Source organism: Hydractinia symbiolongicarpus, chromosome 15, assembly GCF_029227915.1.
Source record: "Hydractinia symbiolongicarpus strain clone_291-10 chromosome 15, HSymV2.1, whole genome shotgun sequence".
NCBI lineage: Eukaryota > Metazoa > Cnidaria > Hydrozoa > Anthoathecata > Hydractiniidae > Hydractinia > Hydractinia symbiolongicarpus.
In genome coordinates this window covers 8,571,137-8,598,210 of record NC_079889.1, presented here as the reverse complement: position 1 = coordinate 8,598,210, position 27,074 = coordinate 8,571,137, and the positions used below count along the sequence as shown (strand labels likewise).

The 27,074-nt window shown below is 35.0% G+C and overlaps 1 protein-coding gene and 1 long non-coding RNA gene across 4 annotated transcripts; one reads left to right on the top strand and one right to left on the bottom strand.

Annotated features, from left to right (window-relative positions):
- Positions 1–11,519: 11,519 nt before the first annotated feature.
- LOC130629306 (octopamine receptor beta-2R-like) lies at positions 11,520–20,957 on the bottom strand. Of its 2 annotated transcripts, XM_057442467.1 has the most exons (5): positions 18,653–20,957; positions 17,746–18,028; positions 14,411–17,262; positions 12,202–12,325; positions 11,520–11,827 (listed from the first exon to the last, which is right to left on the bottom strand). In XM_057442467.1, exons 1-2 carry the CDS (start codon positions 19,544–19,546, stop codon positions 18,005–18,007), a joined length of 918 nt encoding a protein of 305 aa, XP_057298450.1. In that variant the 5' UTR covers positions 19,547–20,957; the 3' UTR covers positions 11,520–11,827; positions 12,202–12,325; positions 14,411–17,262; positions 17,746–18,004. The 2 variants fall into 2 exon arrangements, with proteins under 2 accessions (XP_057298450.1, XP_057298451.1); XM_057442468.1 differs by lacking the exon at positions 12,202–12,325.
- Positions 17,488–26,955, top strand: LOC130629308 (uncharacterized). Of its 2 annotated transcripts, none has more exons than XR_008981933.1 (3): positions 17,488–17,729; positions 22,967–25,802; positions 25,894–26,955. It is a non-coding gene; the product is annotated as an uncharacterized LOC130629308 (long non-coding RNA). The 2 variants fall into 2 exon arrangements; XR_008981934.1 differs by lacking the exon at positions 17,488–17,729 and having other exon boundaries at positions 21,437–23,609; positions 23,740–25,802.
- The last annotated feature ends 119 nt before the right edge of the window (positions 26,956–27,074 follow it).

Genomic DNA, 27,074 nt, shown 5'->3' with positions numbered 1-27,074 from the left:
AAATATATTACACTGGAAACACCATAATGTTCTGCGCCTTGGTCAATTTACAACATACTATACTAAAGCGCCCCACCTAAATGTGTGGTACAGTTTACGGCTCTTCCGAGCGTTGAACGCCAGGTAACACATATGCTTGTGGCTTAACCTGGTGTTTCGATGGCGGTCCCTGTCTAAATATTAACGCCATGGAATCGCATTTTGAATTTAGTCTATTTTGTTAATTTTAAACCGATGAACGTAGTCATAACCTTTTTGTTACTTTTGCCTACTTCTTTTTATTTATTTTTTTTAAAATTAGTTGGATCCAACTTTATGGTCAAATCTTAGATATCTTACACTTCATAACATTTTTAGTCATGTTGCAGGTATAAAAAAACATTTCAGAAATATCGCTACACCACAAACAATAATATTTAATAAGTTGATATGCTAAAACGTCTTCCTTTCTTTCTTACGAATGTTAAGTATAGCACAGTATTGTTAAGTATTAATTTTCACAGATTACTTTTTGTACATTCAGGGAGACCTTAATTCTAATATAATTGAAATTTTTTAAAGATCTACGATAAGTCACGGTAATGTATTGTCGAGAAAACATATTTCATAGAGAAGGGGGTGACCAACAAAAAAAGGTGTACGTGCAGTTATACACTAGAAATGTTTAAGGATATTCTAATAACATTGAAATAATTTCAAAACCAGGTCGAAATAAATAAAAAATTAATACTTTAAAAAATCCGAGCAATTTGTTTGGTTGGCAAATGGCATGTTAATAGGATTGGATCCTACTCTTTCGCCTGGTCGCTGGGACCAGAAGAAATGTTTCCAGAAGCATTTGATTCTGAAGTCTGATTTACTTGCATTTTTTTTACCCCCTTTGGGCTATTTAACATATGACTCTTGCTTTGCCTGCTAACAGTAACACATTAACTTGTTCTAGCCTAGTATCTCACGCACTGCATGAAACAATTTGCGAGATAATACCATGGAATAATACCTGTTTATTTGAAATGACAGAACAAGATTGTAGAAGTTCTATACAAAACAGGCTACTGGCGACCTCGATCGGTATATATAGGAAACAAAATTGCACACGAAAATAATCCGAAATCTTTTAGCCTGCAAGGGCTTTTCATTTCTTTTGTTATCGTGCGGCAAATGATCAATGTTGAAAATTTGCGCGAAATCAAATCGAAATTAAAATATACCATGTGCATAGAAACCAGATTTTTTGAAAAAAAAAAGGTCTAGACGTAAGTGAAAGTTGGGTTGTTTGCAACTGCTACTTGCATTGGGCCAATGAATCAAAATGCTTGTTTGTTTTTTATTACCTGATCATATTTTCAAGCACACGCTCAAGTGGAGATCGATCAAGACATCAAGAAATAGTAGTTACTTTTGTAGCGCAAAACCAGAAAAGTTCAAAATTCGAAATGTGCAAAATCTTGCCCAGTTCCAAAGCTAAATCTAAAATCCAGTTACAAGATCGTGTCAAGTAGAATAATTGAAATGCGTTCACAATCCATAATCAAGTTTCACAATACAAAATAATATTAGCAATGATAAAAATAACAGCTTGCAATCATACGATGTCTCAAACACACTACTCTGGCAAACTTATTCGCGCATGTTTTCAGTCGATTAGTTTTCAGTCGACTAATTTTCCTGATCATTTCTGTCGGTAGGCCGTAATTCGTAGCGCTGATAGTTGGGTTTAGATACGAGAAAAAAATACAGAGTTGTGTCTACTCTTCTGTGCTATAAGCTATGAAAACCTGATTTCTACTCTTGGTTTTTATTAAAAAGAAAAAGGGCAATTCGTATTCATGATTTTTTTTTACTCAACGGAATAAACACTGACACATAGACTGGTTTCTGCAATATCAACTATTTCAATCTCTTTTCAGAGTTTATAGCTTGAAAGCACTACTTTTTCAGATCAGAGGCATTAACATTTGTTGCTTGGATATCTCAACCTCGCCAAAGGATACATAAAAGTTCAACGTCAAACAAATCGTTTCGTATCACATTAAGTTCACCAAGCAAAAAAAAATCAAGTCATGCATTTACTGTTGTATTCTTTTTAGAAAAATTCCGGTGTAGTTTATTTTAATGTCTACGCGATGTTCGGTAACGGAACGGTCAGTATTTTATTTCGATAAATTTTTTGCATTCCGCATCCCGCATCCCGATAGGTCATCCGCATGTAGTTTTTATGTTTTCATTACTTGATAGCAATCGAATGTTTGCATTCGAAAAAAGAATGTTTTGATTAAAATGATTCGAACGTAGTGTAGATTATTTTTCTTTTGGAAAAGTTCCACTTATATAAATAAATATTGCTCAAGGGACCAAAAAAATGGTTCCACTTATCGAAAGTTTCACATATCGAGAGTTTCACTTATCCGAATAAACAGGTTTGTTGATGCAAGTTCAAGGGATTGGTGAAATTGGTTCCACTTATACGGGGTTCCACTTATCGAGAGTAGACTGTATTTGGTCCAAAAAGGTCAACGTATAATAAGGTCGGTTACATCAAAGCTAGTCGAGTTCAAGTTACTTAAACTCAAAATACGAACAAAAATGACGTTACAACACATTTGAATAGTTAGAAAATAAGTTTCTTCTTTTGATCCATAAGACGACAAATAAATGTTATACACACCTTCAAAACATTCCAAGAAAACTTCGGATGAAAAAAATATTTTGACGCCCGTGTTCGCATCTTTCTTATTTCTTTAACCTGGTGATTTTTGAAATAACATGACGCTTCAGCATTCGACATTTCACAAGAGATTGCTTAATTGATAATACTTGCGTTTGCGATCTCACATGAGGATGTCTTGACGAATAATAGCCTAAATTTTTATAATTCATTTTAACTCGTTATATCATCGTTATATCATTAAATCATGAAAGAAGAGGCAATACCTTATCGGTAAAAAAAAGTTAGCAAACTAAATTTAGGCTAGGAGGTGACTAATATTTTTTGCGACTAAAATTTTTGCCGACTGTTTTATTACCGACCCAACTTTTTTTTCGACTTTTTCTATCAAAAACAAAACAATTTTAGAAAAGATGACAGACTTCGGGAGTATCTTGTACGACTCTAAAATATACAGGGATGAAAGAGGAAGACGAGGACAGTGATGATAAAAAATTACTTGAAATTAATGTAGAAGTAGAAGAACAAGAACAAGAAGAACACCTAGAGCCAGGACAAACTAACTGCACAAGAAGAAAGAGAAAGTCAGGAAAAGAGACGAATGAGAAGGGCCAAAATGAAAAGGCTGTTATTGAAATTGACTAATTTTACTTTCTTGAGCATTTTTCTCTGGAAATTGGTCGGCAAAATGTGACTAAAATTTGTCCAAGTGACTAATATTTTTGCTGACTTTTTATTTTTGCCGACTAATTCTTTTGCCGACTTTTTTTTACCGACCCAACTTTTTTTTCGACTTTTTCTATCAAAAACAAAACAATTTTAGAAAAGATGACAGACTTCGGGAGTATCTTGTACGACTCTAAAATATACAGGGATGAAAGAGGAAGACGAGGACAGTGATGATAAAAAATTACTTGAAATTAATGTAGAAGTAGAAGAACAAGAACAAGAAGAACACCTAGAGCCAGGACAAACTAACTGCACAAGAAGAAAGAGAAAGTCAGGAAAAGAGACGAATGAGAAGGGCCAAAATGAAAAGGCTGTTATTGAAATTGACTAATTTTACTTTCTTGAGCATTTTTCTCTGGAAATTGGTCGGCAAAATGTGACTAAAATTTGTCCAAGTGACTAATATTTTTGCTGACTTTTTATTTTTGCCGACTAATTCTTTTGCCGACTTTTTTTTACCGATAAGGTATGTGGCGTAAAATGTTTCAGAGTTTTTTAATACAGGGTGAGCAGCTAGAGGTCCAAATTGTCAAAAAGTATTCGTCTCGGTTAACTATTTTTCGCAATAGACCTTTTCATCGATAGCGACACCATTTTGAATTTCCCGCTTTCGCAATGCATCTCCGAACGATTGGGGTATCTTAGTGTCAACAGAAGAATTTGCTGGATTGTGTTGGTTTGTATTTGTTTTAATCATGGTTTTTACTGAAAAAGAATTAATATCATAATAGGTATGTCTTTATCTGGGGGAGGGAGTAGAAAAGCTGATTTAATTAAGAAAGTTCTAGCTGCTCAGTTACTTGAACTTCCAGTGTTACCGTCCTTGGAGGAGAAAAGCAGAGAGATACAGGATCGAAGAGCTGCAAAATTATGTGTTGATTGTATCAAAATTCCTTTTCCTGACGAATTAAAATTAGGCTAGATGAATTCCTTCTTATACTTTCCAGACATCACCACAAGTTGTCTCAGGGACTATGCAAAAAAAAACTATTTCAGAAAAAAGTTGCAAAGAAGGCCACAATCTGATGTTTGCAGGTCATGTTAGGAATGTTGAATTTAACAATATTTCAATTTGTTTAAAGTATTGTTTCATTCGAGGTAATGTAGTGCCACAAACAAGAGTTAGTGAAACACCCTATAATGTTTGGGTGTGCATAAACTATGACAGTCGTGAAATTGTGACTGGAGAGTGTGGCTGTGTTGCAGCGAGTCATGCAAGCATATTATCGCATTTGTACATTTTGTCGAAAATAAAGTATCACTGGGACTTAACAAAACTTGCCCTTCTAAAAAACAAAAGTGGCAAGAAACTGTTACCAAAAAGGGTAAAGTTCATCAGCCTGTACCCTTATACTTAGTTAACTTCAAAAGACTTCATCCAGAAAACAACGATCTTCCTATAGAATGTCCGAAAAATATGTTTGATCCTCGTCCACCTCAAGAGCGACATTCAACTATTAACTGGAACGAACTTGTATCAGCATCAGAAGGCAAAACTTCTGTTCTGTGTTTCAAAGTCAGTAATATTGTTTATGAGCACAGTTATAATGAAGTAACACCAGTGGCAAGCAAACCATTAAATATGAAGGAACTGGTGGTGGGTAAATCAACATCTGATGATTTCTACAAATCTTTGAAGGAAAACCGTACTGAAGTACAGATATTAGAAATTGAAGTTTCAACTAGAGGACAAAGTTCGAAAAAATCATGGTTTAATAATCGCTACCGTGTTATCACAGCTTCAGTAGCACATGCTGTCCTCGCTAAATGTAACACTAACACTTCTGCAATAAATAATTTGGATGCTAAGATATTGGGCTATACACCAGTTGCAAAGTCTGCATCATTTTCATGGCGTATTGAATACGAAGTTTATGCTAGGAAGAGATATACACGACAACAAAAGAGTTTGCATAAAGGTTTTTCTTGCAAAGATGCTGGCCTGAGAATACATCATGAAAAATTTATGTTTGGAGCTAGTGCCGATGGTCTTAATTCCTGAACTTGCTGTGATGGTTTAGGAGTTTTGAATTCAAATGTCCTTTACAGTGTTCCAGATAAAAATATGCGTGATTATGCTACATCGCATAACTCTTGCATTAATGCCATGTCTGCTACATCTGGAGTTATCTATACTTTAAAACTTAGCCATCCTTATTTCACACAAATTCAGCATCAAATGTATGTAACTAGAGCAACTTATGCTAACTTTGTTGTTTATTTACCACAAGAATCATGCACAATTGCAGTGGAAAAAAACAATGTTTACTCGAATAAATCAGTGCCTCGATTGGAACATTTTTTTTACCACATATATACTTCCAGAGATGCTTAAAGGTGGTCACATGATCAGTAATTGATGTTGATAAAGAATTAAAATTACTAAGCATTCTAAATTCCTTTAATCTTCCCATCACTCTTTCTATATGGATCCTTGCTCTAGCAACACGTTTACCATGATTAACCTCTAATCGAGTAAACTGTCTCTTTTGACGAACAGTTGGGGGCAAGACACAGGTTACCTGACGTGATAAGAACAAATCTTGTACGTTAAAACCTTTATCAAAAAGTACCATGAAATTAGGAGTGAATTTTTTTGCAACATTTGTGTCTTCTGTTATGAATCGGTCACTACATGAACCAGCACATGCAGTTGATATGTATGATATGGGGACAGATTTTGTGCAAAATAATAATTTTTTTAAGGTGTTATGACTGCTATATGTGTTAATATGGTCTGATATTGTGCAGTAACGTTGTTAGAATGTTCTATCCACTGTTCAGTACATCTCCAATCATCCGTTCATCCGTTCATCTCCAATTCCTTCACACTTGTTAAATGTCCTAGAAAAGTGATTATGCTTATATGATAATGTCTTATCAGGACTTGGCCAATAAATCAAAGGTTCTAGCTCTAAACTAAGAAATGAGATAAGTGTTGTTATTATGTTTGAAGCATGGCTTGCTAAGATCCCAAATCTGAATGCTAAATCTTCAACAGGTGCATCTAACCGAATTCTCATTAATGTCAGTAATATTTCATCCTCCAATGAGAGAGACCTCGTTGGACCAGGCTTTCGTTGACAAAACAGTTTTATCGGACTTGCTTGGTATTTCTTTACATCATCATTACATGATTTGGAGCCTCGATAATACCGCAGTTTTTTATGCTTGGGTCTAAGATGGTTTACAATGAACATAAATGTTTTTCCTGATGGACATCCTGTATATAGCTTGATGGATATGATTATTGCTTTTGATATATTCCCAAGACATTTGAGACAATGTTTTTGGTCAATCCATTACAATATCAGGTGTACTTACCAGCAACGGTGAATTAGGGATCCCAATAGTCGAAAACATTTCTGATGCAAAAACTAGCTAGGGAAGATGACGGCAATGTCAAACCAACGCTAAAATCACTAGCAAAGACACTAAAATCAAAAGCACTGACAGTATCAGGTGTTATATTTTATTCTTTTACTTTTTCACTGGCTGGTCCTATAGATGCTTTATTTTTTGTAGTTGTCGATATTTTGCCTAACTTTCTCTTTTTGGATGCACAAGGTATTGACTGCCTGTCCTTTGGTTGTTTTCTTTTCCTAGCAGGCTCTTCACCATATCCTTTGAAGTATAGTGTAGGGTGTTGGCTAACATCAGTGGGTCTTCCATAATCAAAATGGTTTGAGCATGTAACACTGTGTTTCTTAAAAATAAAATGCTTCCTATTACATGCAAACCCCCATTTAGAATAAAACTTTGGATCAGGACATTTTCAGAATTTTAGCTCAAGACTCCCATCGTATGCAGAGATATGTGGCTTAATTACATATTTATTCTTATATTTTTGAGCAATACTACAAGCTCCAACAGCACAGCGATTATTAATTCCCATTTCACAAAAATCCAAGCATAAACAAGCTCCAAAATAGCTCTAATCTTGTAATGTTTTAATCTCAGATACCCCGGTCGTCCGGAGATGCATTGCGAGAGCGGGAAATTCAAAATGGTGTCGATGAAAAGGTCTATTATGAAGTGCGCGGATGAAGGAGCCACATAAGTAGAACTACAAAACACTTGCTAGACCATGGGTTTCCCCCTCGTACATATTCCAACCAGGATATTTTTGCCTGTCTTTTATAACGCAGACATCATCCGTGATCCTCAGCACAAAATTGAAGACAATAAAGAATATTCAATGACAAATAAATGTTGCCCAATAGCCGTTGATGGGAAATTTACGAGACATTCTTTCGCTGCTGTTAGATTTTATTAAATGACAAAGGTTTTGACAAAAATTTATAAACACAATAAGTATGTTTAAAGAAGTATTTTTCTTTTTACTTCTTCCTAACAATTAGGTAACATTGGAAATTGGTTTGGCAATACGACTATATAATATAAAGAATTAGTACAAATATATATAGTGCAGATAGATTATCACCTGGTTAGCTTAGGAATACAGCTATATAACACAGAATACAAGAATACAACAGTTTGCGATGCCAAGGTCAACTGGCGATCGAGGATGAAATTTTCCATTATCCGCCTTTTATATCTTATCACTGCGCATTGACAGGAAACCTGGAAATTCGAAATCGAATTATAGCGCAGAACTTAAAAAGAAACCTTGTTTCTGTCCATCTGCGATTGAGGAAACACCGCTTCTTGATATTTGATTTTGATACTATGTTGTTATGTAATATACGTTATCAAAAAAATCTCTTTCTTGCCATTATTTTCTTTAGCTTTCATTATTAAAAGAGCGCCAAACAGTATTAGTTCTTCAATTTTTCATGGTTGCGAAAATATGTTCCACAGTTTGCACGTATACGCGAAATAGCGCAGTTTAAAAATTCCGCTAGTTTGCTCAACTTTATTGAAGGATGAGGGTTCACAGAATTAAGGGAGATTAAAATGTCAAGCTACCATCTAATGCAGAGATTTAAAGTGTTGGGTTAAAAGAAAAGAAGAAGGAAGTAGTAGATATTGCACAAGCAAATTAATCAAACACATGATCGCGAATATAATTGACCGATTAGGTATTAACCTTATGGTATAACCACATGTTGAAAAAGGGGTCCATAAGTAATAAATTGCAAAACGACCTAGAGTGGAACACTAAATCGTGATATTTTAAATTTATTTAACTAATGCGGTTCGGGATATAAGGCTCACCTTATTTATTTGCGTAATATGTATTTTAATATGTAATTTTAATATATTCAGGTACATTGCATTTTTTAGCGTTTGCAATTTAAATCTGTTTTAAGGATGGACATTACGAAACATGACATTGCTTCTCAAATAAAAGTAATATAGTATTTTTTAGAAAGTTGATTGTTCTACTAAGCGCATATAGAAATATAAAGCTATGCAGCTGTTTTGAATTCACTGACTTTTATTGCAAAGTCGAATTTAGCTACATTAAGAAAAATAATGCATAAAGAAAGAAGAAGAAAAAGAAAATTCATTATTATATATTTTAAAATATAAGTTTTGTAATGTTTATTTCGAAACATATAATTTGAAATTCAGACACTTTTGTCTAGTTATTGTTTATAATGAGTATAAATACAAAATGAATGTATTCAAACAAAAAATTTCTCGGAGAAAGAACTGGAAAATGATGACACGTAAAATAAAACAGATTTGAATTTAACTCGCAGCAAAAATCGCGTAACGGAAGTATATTCTAGAAGAAAAATAGATGCAAAAGCGTGACAAAATGAAAGAAAATTGGTTGCTTCCTTTTATTACATACACAATATCGTTCATGCTCCATTGCATTGGATTATTCCTACTTTGTTTTCGTGGAACAAGGACAGGAAAAAATCAGAAAATATTTCTAATAAACCTAAGCGCATCGGAAATATGCATCTGTCTTACAGGTGCATTGCAATGTTTATTTTCGAAGCAATACGGAGAAGACCATCTCGCATATAAACTTTCAACGGTCAGTTGTCTTACCTTCGCTCTACCATATTACATGATAATGATCTCCCTCACGGTGGATAGATTCGGTGAAGTGTATATGAATATTCGCTATCATTTATACTGGTCGACCCGCTTAACAAGATACCTTATGGCAACAATTTGGTTCATAAACACAACATTACTGGTTGTATCGCTAATCAAACTTTTGAAGAACGTCGATTCGACTAGCCAATACTTAAAGCGTCTATACTATATATACATTTACCAAACCACCGACATTATATTTTTAATTATTGCCGTTGTCACTTATGTATATATTACAAAAAAACTCGTCAAAAATCGCAAACTATCTTCTACTTCAGTGTCGGTAAGTTTATCAACAGAACAAAGTATTCTATTTAACGAAAACAATGAAATCATTCTACCGCTACATTCGAATCATGCAACGAATTCTGTTCAAAGGAAATCGAACGTAATGAGGCGAAGACGTTTTTTGTTGCCAACGCTATTAGTTGTCACTTTCATCATGTTTGTTGTTGTTCCAGATATGGTGAATTTTTTCGTGCACAACTACTCGCCACAGAAAGAGCCATTGTTTCGATCGATTTGCGAAGTTGCGTACGGCTTGGGGTATCTTTCCGACGCCATAATTTATGTTTTGTTGTCAATTCCTTTTAGAAATAAAAATAATCTTCAAATAAAACAACGGAGACGGAAATAAGACATTGTAGAAAATATTATAATAAAGCATATTATATAAATATATTATATAAATTTTGTAGCTAGCCTGACAAGGTGTAGAAAAATTTCCAATTGTTGCAATAGGTTTCCTTTTTTGTTTTTTCAATCGTTTACACCATTTAATTTTTAGAGAACAGATCGGTATCGTAAGCAGCAGAATAGAGGTTTAGTAGTTTAAAAAACGTCCCAGCTCTACATTATATTAATATTACTATTATTTAGCGAGGATACACTTTTCAGTTCCTAAATGGTACTATTATCGATCAGGTCTAGCAAGGAGGGCTCTAGTGCATTTAATGCTTCCGTTTGACCTGTAAAAGGCGTGCAAGCACAACAGCCGCCTAACTATACAACCTTCTAAGATACCAATCCTGCTGAACGTTAAGCAGAAAGGATCGACTCACACTTCTACCCAGTGGGCACACGACGTCTTTTCAACGTTGATTAGACGTTGAATTCTGGTCGCGACGTCGCAACCAACATTCAACGTCTAATCAACGTTGGGTCTGCAACGTCGATGCAACCGACGTAAATTCAACGTCTTTTCAACGTTGCCCTCCGACATGAATACAACGTCGCATCATCGACGTCTTTTCAACGTCGTTTCCACAACGTTGTTTCAACCGACGTGATATCAACGTTGATACAACGTCGAAAAAAGACGTTGTTTCAACGATCGTAAAACCGACGTTTATTCAACGTCGTACTGCAACGTTGATTCAACCGACGTCTTATCGACGTTTATTCAACGTCACTCCCGCAACGTTGATTCAACCGACGTCTATTCAACGTCGCACCCGCAACGTTGATTCAACCGACGTCTTATCGACGTTTATTCAACGTTGCACTGCAACGTTGATTCAACCGACGTCTTATCGACGTTTATTCAACGTTGCACCAAATTAACTTTTTACCGAGAATCTGTTCCGTTCAAATCTTATTTGTTTTAGTTCGTCTCACACTGGCCTGCAAAGTTATATCTCAAACAGACGTTCATAGAAGTGTTCCAAACTGTCCAACAAAATAACGAAGCGTACTCGGTGTTTGTTAAAGATCGTCATAAACTAGAAATAAAGAACGCACGTTTTACTTAATTTTTTTGTAATTTGTCAGCGATTGGATATATTAATGCCGACGTTATGTTGTTTTTCATATATATCGCTAATTTTACTGCAGTTTTACTACTTCAAAATATTACCATTTGTTTGCAACTTTACAGCCGCATCTATGTACTTTTTTACATAAGAGCCGAATGTGCATTCATTCTCTTATGCTATGTTAAAACTTTTGTGACATAACATCAGAGAATGAATGAACACAAACATGAAATGTACACAAAACATTCAATGGATTTTTTTTCAACAGAGCGTACCAAACGTTCGATTTATTTTTTGTAATATTTATCAGGGGGTTTTTTGTCCTCGTATTTTGAGAGAAACAAATATTTCAACTTGTATTATGGATGTGAGACATTTAAAATACAATCCATTTTGTCAAATTATAATTTATAATACAATAATAACTGTTTATTTACTTCGCTTTCACATATTTAAACCTTTACTTTGTCGCATGTAATATCCCTCCTAGTCATTGGCGGGAAACTTTCGATGAGGAAATTCGCGCCTAAGCCCCTAAGAAGTTCGTATCAACTCACAAGGCGAAAAGGGCGAAGAACCACAGACGTGAGTAAAGTATTTCTGTACAGCATATGCTAATTCGTAAACTTTGCTTCGGTAGCATTCGTAGCAGAATCTAAAGAAAGAAAAAGTTAGCTAAAATTTTCACGCATATTTATTTGACACATTCTAGAAATAAATCGTTTGACCCTAAATTATTTTAAATCAAATTTTTCCATGTCGGCAAAAAATTGCCGAAGTGATGTTATTTGTCTGCATGTCAACAAGTCGACATTTCAGTACAAGAAAGATGGGGATTCTTCAGAATGTAAGAAAAATTTATTTCCAGAGACTTATCTCTAAAAAAACAATGCTAGCTAGATTTCTCAAAAAATATTTAATGGATATAATGCCCAGGCTGAGGTGGTCTTACTTTTTTAATGTTCCAGCCTGGTATTGTTATTTTGTATTTCCAGCTTTTTTTATTATTTTACAGTACATTACACATACTTGCAATCCAAAAGGCCATACAGGATACGACGGTTGTGAACGTTGTACTGTTGCTGGAGAGTATATCGAAGGTCGGATAATCTTTAATGACATTGATAAAAATCCCCGTACTGACGCTGGTTTTCTAAAATATGAGTACAAAAAACACCAGCTCAAATTAAGCCCCCTGATACAGTATAACATATGTTGTGTTACAGACTTTGTTTTAGATTACATGCATTTGGTATGTCTAGGGGTCGTTAAACGTCTACTGAATTTCCTGATTAAAGATGGTCCAAGACTATGCAAATTATCCAGAAATCAAATAACGTTAATTTCCAGCAAGTTGGTTCAGCTAAATGGTACACTTCCATCTGAATTTGTTCGTCAACCACGATCACTGAACGAATTCTGCAGATGGAAGGCCACAGAATTTAGACATTCAATAACCATTTAAATTTTTTGCTATTTTGCTTTCATGTGCACCAGTTATGCTTGACACATACAGGTGGTTGGAGCATGCTGACAGGCTGCCTTATAAGAGGGCGTGCCTGGCACATGCAAGCATACTTATAGCAATCTATTTGAAGATATAACTTTTGATTCAATAACCATTTAAAATTTTTGCTATTTTGCTTTCATGTGCACCAGTTATGCTTGACACATACAGGTGGTTGGAGCATGCTGACAGGCTGCCTTATAAGAGGGCGTGCCTGGCACATGCAAGCATACTTATAGCAATCTATTTGAAGATATAACTTTTGATTCAATAACCATTTAAAATTTTTGCTATTTTGCTTTCATGTGCACCAGTTATGCTTGACACATACAGGTGGTTGGAGCATGCTAACAGGCTGCCTTATAAGAGGGCGTGCCTGGCATATGCAAGCATTTATAGCAATCTATTCGAAAACATTGTGACAAAAAAATATATAGCTGAAGCTAAATATCAAGTATTTAGTAATTCTTAGTTATAAATCATCATATTTAAAAAGCTGCATGTTTTGTTCCAAAGCCCATGTAAATTCTTTTAATTTGTTTTGACTTAAAAAATCCAACTTTTCATGAAAAAGGCATATTGACTAAAATTTAATCCCGCGAAATATCTGAACTCGATCGATTCGCAAAAAATTGTGACATTTAAGTACTTGAAAGACATTCATAACTATGCAGAAGTGAAAATGCTGATAAATAAACGTAGAGGATTGAAAACTTATGATTGTATTGTCTGCTTGAAGGTTCCTTCAATACATTTTGTGCACCTGTGGAATTCAATGAAATACATGGTATATATATATTTAGTAAATAAAAAATCCAATTATGATTTAGAGTTTCAGAAGAGGGTATTGTATCTCCTAACCGATATCAGGAATTTGTTGGGAAGACAAAATGAAAAAGCAGCAGAGCCGGACACAGCTCAACCACAGGAGCCATTTGAACTGCTAAAGAGTGTTCAAGAGCTAATAGAGTTTGAGGAGACATTAAAAGACAAGTCAAACTATGATAGATTGGTCAGTTAAACATTTACATTCATTTTTTCCCAAAGGATACATGAAACACACTATTTAGCCTGACAGCATGTTCACTTATTCTCGGATCCGGGTTAACATGCTTGTAATTTTCTGATCATTTTTAACAAAAATGACCAACATATTTAAATTCAGCATCAAAATTTATGGAAACATGCAAATTTTCAAGTTTATACACTAAGTACAACTGCCAAACTTTTGATGTTGTATGAAGAAATGACCACACAAATTAACTGCAGTGAAATTTTTTAACTCTTATAAAATTTAAAAACTTTAAATTACAATAAATCCTGTTCTAATAATCTCTTGGTATTCTAAATTTCCTATGTTATATAATTTTTGCTGATAAATCCAAATATGCCACTCATTTTTCTCAAAAGTTCCTTGTTTTCTTTTTCAAAATTTGATAATGTTAACCTGGATCTGAGAATTCTTACACTTCTAATGAAGTGTGAACACAGCTTAAAGAACTGCCTTTGTTGTCCCTCCTGGAAACAACTATAGCTAGCTAAATACTACTTTTCTACTTTTGTGTTTGTGTGCACCTGTAGCTAGAAATATATTTATTGATATATGTTTCATTTTACAGCTATCCCAGTTATCAAGAGTTGGTGGCTCAAAAATTCGCGAAAATGTGAAAAATGTTCTGTTAAAGTGAGTCAAAGCATAAGTACCCCTTAGAGAATTTAAAATGTACTAACCTTTGTTGTGTAGTTTACAGTGGTAGTGGAAAATCACTTTGTTGTGCCCACATGCTTCGTTTCATCTTCTCCATAAAAAAATCGTGCACGAGGTCCAAGAATTATTTAATTGAATGAATAGTTTACGGAATGCGGCCCCGCAGCCTAATGGACTCGCAACTATATATTAAATGCGCTTACGATGTCGATTGTTTTACTTTTATTCCACTTTCATTATAGAATCATGAATAATGAAGTAATGTCGGCACTCAACATGAAAGGGAAGGGAAAAAGTGAAAAGGTTGGGTTTGCAAGGATGAACTTATATAAAGCTGTTGTCGGTTAGTAAAAAAATCCTATTCCTAATATTCAATTTATATATGTGCTTGTAAGCGTTTTAGTTTGTTGTTGTTAATTTATTTATTGTCGGTTAAAATATGTACAAATAAATACAATAGCTCTTATTAAAGTGCTAATCCAAACCGACAAGTTTGTATTAAGTTTTTCCCGCCATTTCGAGGGGTCGACGTTCAGGGGGAAAAATACACATTAATCTGAGGAAATCTATTTGTCCAGCTGTTGTACTGTAAACTACCTCCATCAATATGTGATAAGAATTTTGTTACGTTGTAGAAACTGTTATCAAACATCAAAAGAATGCGACAGAAGGAGAAGTTCGTGCGTGTACGGCATCAATCCTTAAATATGCACCTGATAGATGTGGAGGAGCGGGAAGAACTAATGCCGAAGAAAATTAAATCGATTAATTTTTAAATAATTTACAACTTTTATATCAGAGAGGATTATAAATTTTTCAAGCGCCGTAATAAATTCTTCTAGCTTATATTAATTTTGATTGGGTGGCAGAAAATTAGAATGGCAAAATGTTAAAGTGATTTTAGCTCAACAATTTTTAGTGTTTCTACTAGAGATCGGACTTGTGACTAGTAAAAGTATGGAATATGCATGAGTGGGTGCTTTTTTTAAGGAAATACAGTGCTAATATAATATTCATTATATTTTTATTGTAATTTTCAACCTCGATTCCTGGACTTCTTGCACCTGGTGAGGACGGTGGCTTTTCACACTTTTTATAAAGTATAGCATCATGATCGTATTTATTCGCATCTGGTATCCTTAACAAACACCCTTGTATTCAACTCTGACTTCATTAAGAAAACATACTTTTTCTCTAACCAATGCTTGATTAAAGACTTCGGTGCAACAGTTTTGCTTGACACTTTAGGTGATTTGAGCATACTAACAGGCTGCCTTATCAGGAGGCGTGCCTGGCACATGAAATCGCAGCTATAAATTTGCAAATACTGCACGTTTAACAACCTCGTCATTGCTGCGTTACATTTTTTGCATTGGGTTGGAACGCTGGAGATTCTCACATAGTACCAGTTGTGAATACTTGAAATATCGTTTTTATATTTTGTATTATAAAACTCCGTTAAGTTTCATTTAGGAAGTTTTCAGCGGAGAAGTTGTATATACTGCCGATGTTTATAATAAAAAAATGACATATCGTAGAAATGATTTTATTTCTTTTTCGCAATAACCATGTACAAATAACGTAACACAAATATAAGCGTCGGAATCATGCTAGGGAATAGATACATGGACATGTAAACTATGGACATATAAAACTGAAGCCACAATGGCGATTATGATTTGATTCGGTCAAGTTTGTCTGTTTCTTAAGGTTGAAAAGACGCTGAATAACGGTTGCGAGAGCATTTCCAAACGACGTTGATTAGACGTTGTTAGACGTTTTTTCAACGTTGAAAAGACGTTGCGAGAAGTTATTTCAATGTTTAAAAGACGTAGCGAGACGTTGTTTCAACGTTGAAGAGACGTTGCAGGACGTTGTTTCAACGTAGCTTGCGACGTTGAAAAGACGTTGATTTTACGTTGCAAATGAAAGTTTTTTTGACGTCTTTTTCCGACGTCTATTCAACGTCGGACATCAACGTCTTTTCAACGTTGAAACAACGTCCTGCAACGTTGTTTCAACGTTGAAAAGACGTTGCGAGACGTTGTTTCAACGTTGAAAAGACGTTGCGAGACGTTGTTTCAACGTTGAAAAGACGTTGATGTCCGACGTTGAATAGACGTCGGAAAAAGACGTCAAAAAAACTTTCATTTGCAACGTAAAATCAACGTCTTTTCAACGTCGCAAGCAACGTCTTTTCAACGTTGATTCAACGTTGAAGTGCCCACTGGGTATAGTCTCAGGCATGACTTTGCGGGGGTTTAATCACGAAAACTTCCGCACTGGAACGAAGGCGTACGCTCTACCATAAAGCCACTAATTATTTCATCTAAAGAAATAAGTACTTAGCTAAGGCACTCAACAATTCCGCATGTGAACCAATCGATTAGGTCATACTTGATCTGGGTAAGCGGCTAAGTTCAATAGATGGTCATAACGCATACATGCGTTTATTTAAAGTTTTCTTATCTCAGTGTTACAATATTTAGTTAGAGCGCCATCCGATATAATTTTAGTCTAAATTTATTTCCAAACTATTCATGGTTCCAACTACATCTATATAGGCTTTGCCATGATTTCCACAATGATTTGTATAATGAGAATCGTCAGGCTTTATTCAGATGGTTTTGTAATATAATACATGGTCTAGCATCAAAATTTATAGGGTCCGAGAAAACTTCATTGTTTATTTTTAGGAATCTTAAACTATTTGTGTTTTATAGAGAGAATTATTTTAAAGAGTACTGTACCGCTAAATATGTTTTCCTATGTCACTCTTTCTAGCTGCACACGAGTGGTATTGCATATGGCACTGTCAAGAAATGCTGTCTAGAAGTATTTAGTCTATCTTGCACGCGATCAGAACTATCAGTCACTAAAAAAATATGAAAGCAGGTGAAATAAGGGATCAGTATTGCTTCACATTTTATTCAACAAAACTTATCACCTTCAATATTCTTTTACTTTCTAAATACATATATTTTCGTTCTTTTTATCTTATTTGTATTTTTTATTTAAAGAAAAAAAAGGAACACAAACAAAAACAGGGAAGTTTTTTGTTAGAAAACGTATAAAAAATAATAATTACGGCCTAGGGGAGATGTGGGAAGTAGAAAGAAAGCATGTTTATTTTTGGGAAATGTTTTTATAGCTACCTTGTTCGATTACCCCTATTCGATCAGAAGCTTGTACGCAACAGACCACCCGAGGCGAATAAATTAGAAGGGAGATACGACAAACAATGGAGCATTAAAACAGCTATAGTTTTCTAAACCTTCTCTGTTCTAAAAGTGAAGTTGGCCAAGTAGAAAGTGTAGGGTATATACAAATACATAAACCAAAGTGAGTAAATGCTTACTTTTTTGTTTCAAAGTTTTTGTTTTAAATTGATTGTGTTGTTCTTAGTCGACTTTGGTGCTGCGAGTTATATATCGACTTTGCTCTTATGATATACTATGTTGATTTTACTGCTATGTAATATGTGAACTTTTCTGTTAAACTCATTTGCCATTAAATTTCATTTGTGTTCAATAGTTAATAGCACAATATTTCCATTTCTAAAATGGTTCATCACTACTTCGATATAAAAAGCTTCCAACGTTTATACTTGACGTATATCATGGTGAAATATGGGCGGAAACCTGAAATGAAATATTTTATTGCGTTTAAAATTTTTTTAAGAATATACTTTCGAAATCAATATAAAAACTTAACGTAATCTAAATATGTTTTTTCGTAGTAAGCTTTGGGCAAAGCAAAAATCTCGCATTTTTAAAACAATGAATTGATTTCATGAAAAAAATAACGTCTTTTTTTTTTTTTTGAATAACGAAACAAGACGCCATGTTTGTGTTTTCTTATGTCTACAGCTCTGCTTCAAATCTTCAAAAGATGCAGGTATATATCCACGTATATATCTACATATATATCCCCAAATGAAATTTTTTCATGAAATAAAAATATATACACATTTTTCACAATTTTTTTTCACCATGTAAAATATGAAAAGTTTAGAGTAACATTTGTCTGTTTACAAGAGAAGTGTGTTGGTTCAGTCGATTCGCAGTCGCAGAACAGAAAACGCTACGTTAGATGTAGTTTGGATGCAGTAAAAATCAGCCTAATATGGCTTTTCAAACCGAAATAAATTAACTTGTGTAGCTTACGCAATAACAACTTAACGAACCATGAAATCAACCATGGATTATTAGAGCAAGTAGGACAAACTTTCAATATTTTTATCTGCGCAGTGAAAAAACAGATACCTTTTTAGCGTAAACTTTCCTCAAGAACTTTCTTCCAACTGTCGTGGATAGTAATATATAGATTAAAGCATCTGATACCAATCCCATGATAAATAAAAGGAACGTCATCTGGTGTGCTATATTTGACCATGGAAGCACACCTTTTATCATCAGTAAATAGAGAAAATCTGGCACAACAACAAAAACTATAAACGTAGCTACAAGCAACGTAGGAAGCAATAATCTCTCTGTCGCTCTATTCTTTAAAACTCTTTTAGTCTTCACTGGCAATGTACTTCCAGAGTAGCTGGTTACATTATTGGCGACCGCACTAGGATGTGACTCAGAGAAGGCTTGATGAGAGTACAAAGCCTCTTTTTTCAACAACTTCCCCATAATATAAGCATAAGTGAATGTCGCAGTTAAAACAAATAAAATGCACACAGTTGTGTTGATGTACGTATTGAAAATAAAATCAATTTCTTCGACAACTTGACCACTTTCAGTGAACAAATATGTTAGCAGTATGAAAGCGACAATGACGCAACTTATCCATATCGCGGCCATCAAGTATACTGTTTTCTTTTTTGACCAATACAAAGGATATTTAACATTTAAGTAAACTTGAGCAAATCGGTCAATGGTTAAAGCAAACATGCTTAGCATATGGGAGAATATGAATGACAAATACAGCAAGTGAACTACTTCTGTCATTTTGTATCCTTTTAAGATAGTTGTAACATTTTCAAATAAGATCAACGAACTTACGATAAGCTCTGATACGCTTAGATTCAATAGCAGTACTTTTTGATTTTGAGTGGTGTCTGCGTTATGGTTCCAGAGTAGATAAATACCAAACAAATGAAGTATCAATGGTATTATCGGACAGGCTATTCTGATTATCTCCCATACCATATTGCAAAGCTCCAATAGTAAGTCCTTCGCATTAAACAATGTCTTGAGAAAACCAAAAATATTAAAAATTTTTTGTTTAATTTATTTCTTTTTATTTATTTTTCGAAATTAAATTAGTTTTTTTATATGCCACTTTTATATTTTATTTTGTTGTGTAAATAAATCTTAAGGTTTACAAGAACATTTTTGTTTTCCAAATTAATTATTTCGCTACGGGAGTGGAAACATGTTTGGTACATTTATGCACCTGCGAACAACAATTTCTCATATAATTCCACCTCGTCTCCTTAATAATAGCCGTATTCTGTCTGCCTGTTTGTGCGCGAAAAAAAACATTGTGCTACGGAAACACGAAATATGCGATACATAAAGGACGGGTGACCCCGCGGATATTTCCACGAGTCACGGCTAGTCTCTATAATAATAGCCGTATTTTGTCTGTGTCCGCGAGAGCCGCGTTCCGTAACGGAATCACGAAATTTTTGAAATGCGCACCAATACCAATTGCGATATATTTTTACTGACTTTGTTTTGACCGCGTGCGCGTATTATAGCAATCACTACGCCTGATTCTAAAAACAATCAAACATTTTCGCGATTAAAAAGAATCCAAGATTTTCGCTTAAAAAAACATTTCAATATACAGTAGAGTCTCCATAACTCGAACCTCTATTACTCGAACGTCTCCTTAACTCGAACGAAATCGTTGGCACCGTAAAAGTTTCCTAATAAACTCTTATAAAAAAACCTCTACTACTCGAACCTCCATAACTCGAATGTTCCCTTAAGTCGAACAGATTATTTTGTCCCTTGAAGGTTTTTGACTCCATAACTCGAATTTTGTGGCATTTTGAAAAAAATTGATAAGTTTTCCTGATCATTAACTCTTTATCATTTTCATATTTTAATGTTTACGTGTGTTGTGGGCCTTATATTGTTCGAATGCATGATTTGAATGTTTTGTTTGTGTTTCGAACGACAACGCTTTCTCAACCAATTTTCAAAAACAGAATTTCATAGCAATCTGACAATGGCGTCTGTGGCAGGGTCAAAAAGAAGTAGAGCCGATAACAAGTCCTGTAAAATAAAATACAGTACCCTCAAAGAGCTTGAAAAAGGAACTGCTTCAAAGCGTTTTCTCGAAATTTGGGGAAGAAATGTTGGCTTCCCTAAAGGACTTAAATAAAAACATCAAACGAGATTATGATGATACTTGTAAACAATCAATTATAACTGATTTTTTTCAAAAAATTTGAGCAAAAAGCAACTAAAACGCTCTGTTTTTGTATTTCACCAACCCAGAACCCCCAATAAGTAAGACTAGGTACTTAATATACTGTTTTTGTTCATCTGGTAGGCAAATAAGGGAAAAATTTTGAAAAAACTTGAAAACCTCTACTACTCGAACGTCTCCTTAACTCGAACGGTTTCCTTTTCCCCCTGGCCGTTCGAGTTATGGAGACTCTTCTGTATTTTCGTGGGTGAATGAACAAAAGGCCATTTTGATTCTTAAAAACAATCCAAGATTTTCACGTGTGAATGAACGAAGGCCATTTTGATTTTGAAAGTAGTCGGTGTGTGGAAGGTTTGTAGGCCTGTTTGACTTTTTCATCTTCTAAAAACTTTATATTTTTTTTAATATTAGTTTTCTCTTTGTTTGCAATGTTAAGATAAATATATTGTCACGTTTTTAGCTGCGTACAGATCTTTTGGCTAGGAACGAAGATTTTGCTGGCTAGCTAGCCATCTACAGCCTTACTTATTACTATTCTGTATGGCATAAGAGCACTTTATCCTAGCCCATTTATTTTTATGTTGAGGATGTAGCCATTTAGCTAGCTATTTGGCTAAAAAGTTAGAGTATAAAAATGAAGTTTGGCTACAGCAATATTCTTAAACAAAAAGTGTTATGCTAAATGCAGTTAGCTAGGTAGCTACTACATCTTTTATTATTTTTTCCTGAAAACTTTTTGTGCAAATAAAATGACTGACAGATTATTTTAGCTGAACCGGTAATGACAGGCTGTTCCCTGTGTTTTCATTAAAAGCAAAGTTGCATTGAAGTTTTTTGGAAAGGGGTATTACGCCTATACGCCTGTTCAACTCTGTTTAACTATACTGAGCGTTTAGTCCAGTGTTAACAACAGACTGTTGTTTTTGGTAAAGGCTGTTACGCCTAGCGTCATGTACAACGTGGTTTACCTGTACTAAGTACAACCAATGTGACAATTCATTTTTAAACTTTCTCGGTAATCATGTCTGAACGGATGTGCAACAATGTTTACCTTTTTTAAACAGAGTCTGTGAGAAAGTTTTTTCCAAAGGCGTTTTTTTACTATACGCCTGTGCAACACGGTTTAACTTGGACATGCCAACTAAGAAACATAATGACCTATTTAGTTTTTGAAGTGATGGTGGTCAGTGGTGTTTGTAAACTGTTTCACCTTTCTGTCTTTTTATTTGTGTAATATTTGTTTTCTGTTTATTTTTAAGGTTAAGATATATAAATATATTGTCACGTTTTTTAGCCATGTACAGATCTTGAACGCACCGGTTTTGGCTAGGAACGAATATTTTTTAGGCTACGTACCTAACCTTCCTTATTATTAGTTTATCCTACCCAACATTTTTTATGTTGAGGTCATAGCCATTAAGCTAGCTACATTTTTAGTTAAAAGTGAAAGTATGAAATGTAGTTTGGCTATATACAACAATATTCTTAAGCAATATTTTTTATGCTAAATGCAGTTAGCTAGGTAGCTACATCTTTTATTATTTTCCTTAAACCTTTAATTTAAACCAAAGTTGCAACAAAGTTTTTTTTGGAAAAAGGTATCACGCCTATACGCCTGCTCAAATCTGTTTAAAGCTTACCTCCCGCCACAAAAAAAGTTCAACTCAAAATACATAAAGAACTAACAATTTAAACATGATTTTGTTAAATTTGCAACGATATGTAAAAGATATAGACAAAAGTTTACCTTATATTTACCCAGTTTCGACTTCACTTGTCAGCCATCTTTGAAGAATTAAAATATCGGATTTCGCCCGGCTTTGACGTCATGGTAATGGTAATGCCAGAATAATCGACCCTCGGTAAGAAGAGAGAGAGGAGGAGAAGCGCGAAGCAGTGCCCTTGTTAGTCCTGCACACGAATCAAGATTCTTGCCAAGTACAATTGGTTAAGGATATGCATCAAATGAATGAGAATATTTTACAGCTGGTCTGGAGATATTCCATTTATTGAAGATCCGTTATTTTTTAAAGAGTATTTTCTTTGAAAAAGATAAAATGTCTGCAGCAACAGCTTTGGCCATAATGGATCACAATCTCAATGTGTTTAGAAAACAGATATCTAAATGGCTCTAATCAGTCCCAATTTCTGATGAAAATATTTTAGCTACTTTGTCCGTATTATAGGCCACGTGTCGCAAGAAGAACGCTGGAGGTCATTATGTTCTGAAATATCGCGCGTAAGGTATTCAAAGCCACGAAGCGCTGTACCGCATTGAAAGTAAAGGTCGACAAATCATATAATTTCATGCGACGAATTGCCGAAGCTTCGTATTTCAGAGCTGCAGATTCGGAAACACAAAATCAAAAGGACGCAGATTCCAGAAAGAGAGAGTTGTGTATGACACCTGAGGAAAGACCGTCTCGAGAAGAAACAATTGAAAGCTCGACAAAGTGTTCCGGCTTGAAATGAACTCAGTTATTTTTTGTACTTTCTACTTTATATTATGCTCACTCGAAATTTTTTGTAGACACTTACTATCCAACTCGAGAACATGCACGTGTAGTCCTACTGTATATTTGATTTTACCGAGTGGTGGAGATAGACATTACTGCTCATTTTCATCACTGATTAATTTCTAGCTCAAGAATTTCTTCAGTGCTTTAAGTTTCGCAAGGGGTAAAGAAATACTATTATATTTTCACATAAGGTCGAGTTTCTGCGCATTACTAGATGACGTCATTCCGTCCCAAATTGCGAAAGTTATTACTCTCGGAACTCAAGATGGCGACTGGCTGCACACTTTTGATGGCAATATATGGTATATGGGTAATATTTGAGTTAATATGTTTTTCTTAAATACTGTATTAATATGAGTCAATTTAGGCAAACGTTTTTTGTGGCAGGAGGTAAGCTTTAACTTAGCCAAGTGTTAACAACAGACTGTTTTTTTTAAAAGGCTGTTACACCTATGCGGATGTGCAATGACCTGTACTAAGGGGTTTGCCCACTGTGACAATTAATTTTAAACTTTCTTGGAAATCACGCCTGTACGATGTTCAACACTACTTACCTGGACCAACCACTCAGCCCTGTGTCAGTAATGGACTGTTTCTTGTGTCTACCAAGGAAATGTTAAACTTGTTTGCAGCCACGGGACATATTAATTATGCCAAGAATGCACGACTGTTCCTTCAACAAATGGTTGCCCTTTAGAGAAAAAATCCCTGGCTCCATCAGAAATTTCAACAAGGTTCACATGCTGTTCGAAGATCAACCGTTACTGGACAGGTTTATGGTCTGACCTTGTGATCGAACAAACTCTCATGAGATCAATCAAAACCAGAGGAGGACTCACCAGAGGGCCAGGAATGAATGATGATGTGCAGAACCTTTGGGTTCTTAGCTTGAATTCCAGCGCCTCCATTCATGAAGCAATGACTGTTGCTTGCTTGCTTTGACAGTAAGGCTACTGTCAAAGCAAGCAAGCAACATGTCCAGATGGGGGAATCAAGACGCTCCAAAGATTATACATATTTCAAGATCTTTATAGACTTTATGAAGACACAAATCTGCATTCGCTTTCTTTTGGCTTGACGTCTGATGAAAATGATTGTATCAACTGTGAAATTGTGGAAGAAATCGGAGAAATGATACAAGCAAAGTTGGACAACTTTTCAGTAGTTGAATGCAATATCAAGCAGAAGGACCAGGTTAAGCCCATCATTTCCTTGCAATCCAAAGTCCAATTGAAAAAAGAATCTGTCATAGTCAATCCAACGATGCTGTTCACACGATTGGTAGCCATAGCGCAAAGGGGAAAAGAAGACATAGAAGAACGTTTTGCTTTCAAACTAACACAAGAGTCAATGTCTCTCTTTGAAGATGCCTTAATGAGAAAACCTGACAATCCCTCATTACGTAAGGCTGTGATGGAAGATGATGAGGCAGTGGAAAAAAAATCAAATACAAATTGATCCTATTTCGTAGGCGATGGTGGAGCGCTATGGCATAGAGTCCGTTGGATCAAAAATTCTACTTTTGATGAACCATCGCAAGTTTACCTTGCTACGTTCGACGGCACTATAAATCTTGCACCATTGTCTTTGATGGATATGATGTTCCTAGCACGAAATCAAGTGAGCACATGTCACAAACAGGTGGCAGAAAACGATGCCCCAATATCGATGTTGGTTTCAACAAAGTATCTTTTACCCAAGAAAGTTGAATAACGAAGATAACAAAACACGTTTTATCAGGCATATCAACATAAAATTTCAGCAAGACGGGCAAATAGTGAAGATTTGTGAAGGTGATGCTGATACAACAATCGCCGCAACAGTACTAAAAGAATCCGAAACAAACAACTAAAAAGCCGTTGTAACAGTTGCCGATGATACTGATGTCGCAATGATGCTTTTATACCATAGGCAAGAAAATCATGGAGATGTTTACTTCTTTCAAGAGAGGTTGGATAAAGCCTGGAACATGAAAGTTGTCTGTCAGAAATGGAACCCTACCCGACAGCATATTCTTTTTGCACATTCGTTATCCGGCTGTGACACAACATCGGCACCTTTCGCAACGGGAAAAAATAACTTGCTGTCATTGGTCACAAAAAACAAAACATTGCAGATTGTCTCAGACACAACGAGTGATGTTTGGGCAGACAACAAAGATGTCAAAGAAGCTGCCATCAAAGCGTTTCAAATCATTTATGATGGTAACGAGTTGACTGAATTATGCAAACTTAGGTGAGTTTCTTACATAGTGCAATACAACATTTTCCACAATATAAAAGGGTTTTCTTCATTTAATCTCAAAGTGCATGAAAATAGGATGTTGATCAGAGAAGACTTTAGATACAGACATTACCACCAATTTTATCATTTTTGCAAATACCAGAAATATCTCGATATGTGTTGGAAAGGAAAAATTGATCCTTTGAAAAGTGCTGCTATTCTACACGGTTTTCGAGTTCATCTACAGATAATGAATTGGAAGATATTGGAGGAAGAAGAGGTATATATAAATTTTTAACCACACAAGTGTCTAAGCAATGACAGTTAAAGTTATAATTTCTCAATTTTTATAACAATCTTTTGTCTTATAGCTTAAGCAAATTGATCCAAGCAAATGGGGCTGGAAAATTGAAAATTCTTAAATAATGCCAATAAAGACAGATAAACAAGTCGCCCCTGATAGCCTCCTAAAAATCATTAAATGTAACTGCAAGGCTACTTCGAAGTCACCCTGTTCAGCAAATTTGTGTTTGTGCAGAAAACATGGTCTGAGCTGTATGCAGTCTTGTGGAGAATGTCACGGTGAAACATGTGAAAATAAAGAGGTCTGCTCTCTATAATTCTCCTTTTTAAAGGCAAATCTCTTCTAAGGAGTTAGTTTAGCAAAAAATCTAACCTTTGTCTTATTAATCACTCTTTTTTAGGTATGCGATGGTGATAGTAACGTCGAAGATGATTTGGAAAATGAAGAAGAGAATAGAAACATTTGTGATATATTTGATGCATTTTAATCTCTATAATAATAGCCGTTGTCTGTCTGTCTCTGCGCGGACCCCCCGCTGAGTTAGAAAATGATGTTACGGAAACACGAATATCAAATGCGATATACTTTTGTCCACTTTGTTGCCACGGATAAATTTAAAGGACGGGCGAACCCGTGGATTTTTCCACGGGCAACGACTAGTCTATATTATAATACCCGTATACGTCTGTCTGTCTGTCACGCAAATTGGTAGCTTAGCTGCGCAATAGCAAGAAGCACGCAATGTGGTACAAAAAGGACGGGCGAACCCGTGGATTTTCCACGGGCTAACAACTAGTTTTACATAATTTGTATACAAATTTTTACTTTTTTAAGATGAAAACTTCAAGAAAGTTCATGATTTTTGAGAATTGGGTTGACAATATTTTTTGTTCAAAATTGACTGGTTTTCGAATTAACCAACTTTCGTTTTCTCGAAAATTTGGAAATTCACTATTTCTAAAAATGGCACATATCTCATTTTCTACAAATGATATTGATAGGGTTTTTTTTCTGGTAATCTACATATTAAAAGGAGTAAGTGTGCCAAATTTCTGACATTTTTTCCGGGTCAGTGTGTTTTTCTACTTTAACGACTATAAAGCTTACAGCCAATAAATTCAAAATATTACTTTTAGAAAACCCAGCAAGAGTTTGGTTACGAAATATGGTGGACAAATTAGTCAATGAGAAGTGGTATGCCAATATTTTGGACGATACTGATGACGAAGCTGAAAGAATCATAATTAC